At 46.5% G+C, this 8,196-nt stretch overlaps 1 protein-coding gene across 1 annotated transcript; it reads right to left on the bottom strand.

Moving 5' to 3' along the window:
• Window positions 1-854: 854 nt before the first annotated feature.
• On the bottom strand, window positions 855-4,662 carry LOC142887541 (inhibin beta C chain). The gene is made up of 2 exons (XM_076025267.1): window positions 3,910-4,662; window positions 855-3,501 (listed from the first exon to the last, which is right to left on the bottom strand). The coding sequence occupies exons 1-2, from the start codon at window positions 4,574-4,576 to the stop codon at window positions 2,717-2,719; spliced, it is 1,452 nt and encodes a 483-aa protein (XP_075881382.1). The 5' UTR covers window positions 4,577-4,662; the 3' UTR covers window positions 855-2,716.
• Between the last annotated feature and the right edge of the window lie 3,534 nt (window positions 4,663-8,196).

Genomic DNA, 8,196 nt, shown 5'->3' with positions numbered 1-8,196 from the left:
ATCTCCATGCACAAAATATCAATGGAGTGAATATCCAGGTGGAGGAAAACCGAGGGAGGTTGAAGTATGGATGCCATGGGAAGGAGAGAAATGAAGGTCAGCTGCAGCAAGAGAGGAACCTTAGTGGAACCTAAGTGAGGATTTCAAGTACTCGACAAGGAGTGTGGCAAAGAGGTGAAGCAGGTTTTAAAAGGAGAAGAACAGTGTCAGATGTGAAGCGTGATAAAAGATTAACAACAAGAATGAGAGGACATTTGTGGCTACCACTTCTTGAGGTTCTCAGGATCAGGATCAGGAGTGAGAATATCAGAAGAACCGTTTGTGTTAGATGTTGTGGAGGTGAAGACCCAGAGACCAGACTGAGATGGTTTGAAGGGACAGTGAATATATCAGGAGAAGGATGCTGAGGTTGGAACCGACAGGCAGGAGGACAAGAGGAAGAGCTAAGATGAGATTTAGGGATGTAGCCAAAGAGGACTTTGAGTCATTCGGTGTGAAGATAGAAGAGGATGCAGAGGAGAGGGTCACCATGAAGACTTAATTGGGAATTTTCTGTTATTTAAGGCAAATTATTCTCACTATCTGCATGTTTCTCCATTGCAGTCAATACCAGATGCAAGCGAGTGATGTGGAAATGACATCATACCAAAAGATATGTTAGTTGTTGACACATCAAACACAGACAGTCCATAAAGCCACTTTCGCTATTTGTGTGAGCAAACATGCCCTTTGACTTACAGACGGTGAGTGATTCAGAGCTTATTTCTGGTGCCAGCTAAAGAAAAAACATGGCAGTCCATGTTTCTTTCATGCATTATATTAATATTTGATGAAAGCACACAGGAGCAAAAAACTTGATTGAAAATGTTTATTTCATTTTATAAAAAATATACAGTAATCATATCATTTCAACTCCAGTAATATTTTGAAATTAATATTTCAGTCCATTTATTCTGAACACCTGAAATATTATTATATAAAAAGAAAGACATTCATAAATTGACATTAAAAATTCAGTTCCTGGATTCGTCTTAACCACCCGTTAAGACAACAGAGATTCCTGTATCATTTCTTGTGCTTCGCCAAACATTTAGAAAAGCACATTTTCAAAACAGAACCGGATCTGAGAAAAACAAGCAGGTAGAGATTCTCTCTCGGAAGGCCTACTTACATGTCCTATGTGGTGCTCACCTGAGTAGTAAATGCTTTAAGCAGAGAGACATTAAAAGTACAGTAGGGCAATAAAGTGCGTTGCAAGTACGTAATGTTATAGTTGCATCTCATTGTCTTGTTTAGTCCTGGGGTACAGAGTGGTACAAGACAAAAATAATAATAATAATAATAATAATAATAATAATAATAATAATAACAATCTCCAGCAAGGCGATTTTATTCTTTTTGGTTTTAACACAGCGTATATTCTGAAGAAGTAATGCAAGTGCAGCTTTTAGCGGCAACAAGTCATCTGTGAACAAACAGTTCTACTTTCTTCTTCTCACATGGTTTTCCAGCACAGGGCAAAACTACACCAGGACAGAAGAAAGATGTTGACCATTTTAAAACAAGGCCTGTAATAAGAGATTACTTTGTAATACTAATCAAATATTGAAAAAAAAACAAGCTTTTGGAGGGGGAAAAAAAACCCAAGCAGCTTAAAGCCATTTGCAGTGCGTGACCGCACACACCCAGCATACTTTGTTCATTCTAGCTTTAAAGTCCAAAGCGTGCCAACCCAAAATCAAGTCATAATCATGATGCAAATGTTTTCCAAAGCCACTAATTCTACCCCACCCTCTGGAAAAATCTTGAGGCTTTTGGAGATATTAGCGGCAGCAGCATGTGACAGGCCCGGTGCTCGCTGACCCACCTGCTTCACAGACCTTTAACATTACCTGGCAGTGAAGCAATAGCTAAATGTTTGCGCACGTCGCTGAGAAAAACGGCCTTGGGTTCACAAACGGCCAGCGCCATCGTTGCCCAACAGACAAACTGACTTCTGTCAATAGCGCTGTGAAGATGCTGAGTAAGCGTTTTTGAATCCGCGTGCAGCATCAACCTCTGTTCTGCAGTGAAAAGGAAAAAAAACAACAGAGATTGACAACAAGACCTAAATGTCTTGTTGAAGTGATATGTTTCCATGCTAGGACGAGCGGACACAGTGACCGAGTACCCAAGTAACACTTTGTTTTGGTTGGCTGTTTAAAGAAAAGAAAAACATTTTAAATGAGGCCAGTCGTCATTTTTTCGCTCACAACCCTCCACGAAAACGCCCGTGTCCGTTCTTTCCTGTACGCAACGTACGACAGAGCACGCGGCTCTGCTCCAGATTCAAATGCACACCCCAATAAATGGAATTCAAAGTCGTGCGTGTCTGAAATTGACACAACAATGAGGGCTTTAGCGAAATCTCTTTGGAATGGCCTCGGTAGCCTAATCTACTAAAAAACGCTGGCAAAACTTGCATGCGCCGTCCCAGCCACCTCCCCGCAGGAATACACAAAGTAAAGGTGGAATTGCCTGTTTTCTGAAAGTTCCCCTTATCCTCCCTGTGTCGAGCCAAAACCCAACTTTTACATGCGCCGCTGAGTGAAAACGCCTCAGTCTTTAATTCCTGGTGTCTGGGACGAACCTCCTTTTTTCAACCCTCATCTGTGCACGCAAGAACTCCCAGCTCTCTGTGCTGCTACAAATCTAAATAAACCCCCCCGCCCCCATTTTATGTGCATCCGCAGGACTCCACTATCATGTCCGGGATGTCCGTCTTCACAATGCTGTGCTGCGAGTTGAAGTAGACGATGGAGAGCGGCTGCCGCTCGGTGGGGATGCAGCACGAGGACATGGCCGTGGGCGCGCCGCTGACCTTCAGCTGGCTGAAGACGGAGGCGTGGAAGGTGGACGAGATGCCCGGCGTGCTGGACAGGTGCTGGGAACACTGGCCCGTGCAGTAGTTCATGTGGTAGCCCTCGGGCGCGATGATCCAGTCGCTCCACTGGATGTCCTTGAACTTGACGTAGAAGTCCCGCTTGCAGCACACGGTCACGTCCTCGCCGCAGCGCAGGGAGCGCTTCCGGAGCGCGTGACTGGTGCTCTGCTCACGCAGGCGCACCTTCGCCACCATGAAGGGTTGGTGGGGAGAGTCGGCGGAGCCGTCCGGCAGGCACAGGTTCCTTCCGTCCTGCTCGCAGGTGACCTCCAGCCGCAGCCGGCTAAGGCCGCCGTCCAGGAAGGCCTGCAGCGTGCGGCCAATGGGGAAGGTGTGCCAGTTGCCGTCGCGCACCTCCAGCGTCTTCTTTATCAGCAGGGTGCGGTTGGAGTCCACGTCCCCGCTGCCGTTTACTGCAGAGAGGAAGATCTGGGCGGTGAGGCGGGAGTCCCTGCGAGGGTTCTCCGGGGAGCGGACGTAGACCCAAAGCGAGGACTGCAGGACCTGGATGCTCTGGCCGCTCTCCTGCAAGAACTGGAAGGTGAGGCCCAGGCTGGACTGGTCACTGTCCACCTCTCCTGTGAACAGGTGGAGAACAACAAAGATTAGTGTTAAGATTGTTAATGTTTTGGAAGGTTTACTGTTTGTTTTTTCTTATTTGCAGCATTTTATTTTGACAGCGGCACAAACAAGGCTGGTGCACTCGTTATTCCATAACGGAAACACAAAAACTATTGGGTAAATAAGTTGCAACAAGAGCCAATAGGTTTCAAATATTTTGCGGAAGACATAGCTGCAATCTAAAGTTGAACTAAATGATTTTAATCAAACGCCGCGCCACGCCAGAGCAAGACAAGTTTAAGTGCTGCGGTTCCGGTTACCCAGATCTGCGCTTCGCGTCAATTCTGTTACTTCGCCACGCAAATTTCGGGAACCACAAGTTCTTAATAAAAGGATTGGGTGAAAAAGGCGACCTCCGAACTTACTTATGTCTGCGAAGCTCACTATTTCATAGCCTTGGTCTTTACTCGGCAAGTTGTTCTCTAGTTCAAGAGTTCCGTCCTGCCTGACGCGCCCCGAGTGAAGTTTGCGCAGCGCAGTGAGGAGCGCCGCCCGGGGAACCGCCTGAGTGATGTTCGGTCTCTCCTTCAGGTGCAGTTTGTCCAGGAGTTGCTGCTTGGCGACCTCGACCATCAGCCTCTCCTCCGCGTCTCTCTCTATCGGCGGCAAGCCACAGGTGGCGCAGCGCGGGGAACCGCTGACCCGGAGCCCCTGGATGACCATGGACGCCAGGAAGAGAAACGCCCGGGCGGAAGGAGACATTCTGGGCGTGAACAATACACGCGCGTCGTTCCCTCTCGGTGTGCGTAAAAGAGCGAAAATGGAACGTGGCCCAGATCTGGTCTCCCCTTTCTCGAGTTGTTCTTTGAAAAGTCTTAAGACCTCGCGAAGGTGTTTTTCTTTTTCTCCGAGCCCTCCTCCTTCCTTCGCAGCAGCTGGACACGGCGAAGAGACAGCGCTCGGGGCAAATGTCGGGTGTTTTTCACCTCGCGATGGTGAAGATATCTGGGGTAATCCAGCAAAAGTGGTGACACGCTGGAGGGACGCACCAATGAGCGCATCAGGGCACGGAGGAAATGACTGATGGAGCATTTGTCAAAACACACACACACACACACACACACACACACACACACACACACACACACACACACACACACACACACGTGGCTGCTGACCAATGCAGACAGACGAGGCACAGCGGCCAGTGGCACATGGCGTGCGATCAATAAAACTTATGTCAGGCGCGCGCGCGCAGACACACACACACACACACACACACACACACACACACACTTGCCTCCCTCCCAGTCACTGCTTCCCACTTCCGCTTTGTTTTAGACCGGACCGAGTGCTGTATATACTGTATATTTTCCGATTGTGTGTCACGCTTTCTACCGAAACGGTCGCCATCAGGTTGTAATTTACGCGCAAGTCACGCAATTAAAGGAACTAGTATACGAGTATTCGGAGCCTGGAGTCTTGAGTGTGTGTGTGTGTGTGTGTGTGTGTGTGTGTGTGTGTGTGTGTGTGTGTGAGAGAGAGAGAGAGACAGACAGACAGACAGACAGACAGACAGACGCGTCCCATCACGTTCAACGCAAAGCGGCAAACGCTGAAGAAAGAGTCATGACTTTGTTATGACTCGTGATGGGAATCCTTGTCTCGCTCACAGTGAGTCAGATCAAGGCTCGACTCTTAAACCTTTTATGATTCACAATGATATCGTGATGGTCATTTGGGCAATTATTTTATGAGTGCACTATTTATCACCTATATTAACCAATAGATTCTTTGTCCCACTGAGTATCCCGAAGTAAAAAAAAAAATAGATTGCCTCATGTTGATGAACTGCCACAGACAATTGCATCATTTGCAGACCTTTGTAACTCTGAAACCACCCACTAAACGCACTGAATTCTGCCTTTTTTTTTTTATGGCAAAGTAGTTTGATAGAGGATTGTGGTTGTCGTCATTTTTATTCAAACACACACTCTTAACAAAAAGATTCAAAGATTTTTCTTTGTCACATGTCACGTTACATGGCAGTGAAATGTTGGCGTGGCAGAACCTGACGTGATTGTGCACAGAGAAAGTGTAAAAAGAAGACTTTCAAAAGGGGCGAGTGGCAATTCATAAAGCGTTACCGTGACATTTTGTTACTGCAGGCATTGAGCACTTGTTGCACACATCATTCTGTCTTGTATTTCTTTTTTTTTTTCCTTTTTTTAATGACTTGTGGAATGTAGCTGACCCCTGGCCATGTAAAAGAGCTGGTTTGTTTGCGATGACATGTCACTGACCCCAGCACAAGGCAAGAAAGTGTGGTTGGAATTCTCACGCTCAATTCATTCATATCAAAAACGTAGCCTGTCCCTTGTAGCCTGCCGCCTGCCGTTAATCAATCAGGTCTGCAGAACAAAACAAAACAAAACAAAAACAAAAAAAACGACACTCAAGATACAATTTGTATAATTTGCAAGATACAAGATGCCTTTGTGACCCCGCTGTCAGGAAATTCAATTGGATGGTGGCAAAGAACCTGTTTCAAGACAACCAAAACAGTGGAGAGGGTTGATCTAAGAGAAATAAAGACACCAAGACACCCGTCATACATTAAAGATATTTGTTTTAATGAAGGAGATTCAGTGCCTCGCCCCCCCTATGTGACAACAGTGACATTTTGTACTGAGGATCAAGGACTTGAGTGATATTTCCCCCCTGTACGCACCTGCACCATGTTGCAAAGTGTGATGTTTGGAGAAACGTCTCTTACTAAGTCTTGAGCAGATTTGCACGTGCGGAATCTTCCAAATAAACACACACAGGGGATGCAGTGTGTCAATCAATCAACCAATCAACCAATCAATCAATCAATCAATCAATCAATCAATCAATCAATCAATCTCAGGATGTAGATTGCACCGTCTACTGTGTTTATGTCTGTCAACGCAATACTTAAAGCTCTTTGCGGTGTTTTCCTCATTTGTAATTGCAGTGCCTCACGCGTTTTCTGAGCACTGTCTGTCGGGCAGGACCTGTTTGCCAACAAGTGTGCGTCAACCTCACACGGTGTAACTTGAGGAAAGTACTGGCCTGCCGACGTGTGGCCAGTCCGAGCAAGTACAGCAAAGTTCACAGAGCTAAGGCAACCTGTAAATGTGTCCATAAACGCGTGTAAATTACCCAAAAAACAAAACAAAACAAAACAAAACAAACAAACAAACAAAAAAAAAGCACAGGTAACAACTTTCATCACAACATTCCACTGTGCTGTTAATACATATCGCTGTGATTTAATGGTACCTTTAATTTAAAAATAAATAAATACAAAAAACAAACAAACAAAAAAAAAACATTCTCTAGTCTTGAGGAGTTTTAACATCAAGTATTGACGACAAAACGCCCCCCTGCCCCTCGCCCCCATGACATGCGTTCACGGGAAAAACGTCAATTTCTGTATTTTCACACCCAGTGAGTCATATCCAAGTTTGCGGGGCCTGAACATCTGTCTCCCCTTCGATTGCGAATACGCTGCTGACGTAAACTGTCGATGAAGGGGGGAAAAGAGTGACGCCGACTCTCTCTCTCTCTCTCTCTCTCACACACACACACACACACGCTCTCAAGCCAAGTCGGAGCGGTGAAGGGGGACAGCGTTTTGTTTCTTTTTCTTTCATTTGTCTCATTTTATTCTTTGGCCCTTTTGTTGTCATTTGGTTGCACTCGGCTACACGAGTCGAGCAGCTCGCTCCCCGGCGAGTGTTATACACCCCGAACGTCCATGCCGCCGTCCCCTCACACGGCGCTATTTTGACAGTCGGGGTCGCAGTGAGCCATCTCGGGCTAGCAGCGGCAGCAGCGGCACCATTATACTAGCAACTGGTAAGTCATTCGAAAAGCTAGCTCGCGGTAGGAGTCAGCCGCAGCTACTTTTAGACCTGACAGCACCCGCGCAAGTTTATGGCAAGGTCCGACGTCTTGGGAACGCAGGGTATTTTGTTTTGTAACCATACGTTAAAGTAGCCCGTGGGTTTTGTCGGCGCTGGCGAGCGAGCGTACTCTGGTAGGAAAATGCTAGTTAGCTGAGAGCTAAGGTTAGCTCGGTGGCTAGGTGCTGTAGGTGGCTAATTAGACTGAGCAGGGGAGAGAGAGCTAATGCCCAGAGCTAGCTATTGTTAGCGTGTGGCCAGGCTAATATTTTCACTCAGCTGCTTAGCCACCGCACTGACCACACTGCAATCTGTTTTCTGCAGAAAAATCCAAGGATTTCCAGCACGAAGACGCCGAATGCGGCCGGCATAACGGTGAGCCGAACCGACGAGATGACTTGAGATAACTTGTAATCGATCGCCAACGATCTGCGGTCTGATATATCGCCGTAACGCTGTGTTTAACACCATTTTTAAAGTCCGCCTTCTCCATGCTCCATGCGAGATGGCCATGTTAACATTTGGGTTGCTCGTCGCGGGGAAGCGTGACTGAAACTTGGCGAATATCAACCAGAAATGGCCAGGAATCCAAATGAATGATTAGGGGCTGAATGGAAAAACTGATTCGTTCACTCCAGTTATCAATATATCGAGAGCCCATCTTGGCTGTTGACAACATTGTCTCGGAGGCGAATCTCCTGTTGAACGGGACCACAGTATATATATATATATATATATATATATAAAAAAAGTGTAAACACTGTTGAGAGAGAACATTTT

Source organism: Nelusetta ayraudi, unplaced genomic scaffold (assembly GCF_046127955.1).
Source record: "Nelusetta ayraudi isolate G7.1 ecotype Tasmania unplaced genomic scaffold, CSIRO-AGI_Nayr_v1 ptg000017l, whole genome shotgun sequence".
NCBI classification, from domain to species: domain Eukaryota; kingdom Metazoa; phylum Chordata; class Actinopteri; order Tetraodontiformes; family Monacanthidae; genus Nelusetta; species Nelusetta ayraudi.
Note: the sequence above shows the minus strand (reverse complement) of the source record. Positions and strands in the feature narration are given on the sequence as shown.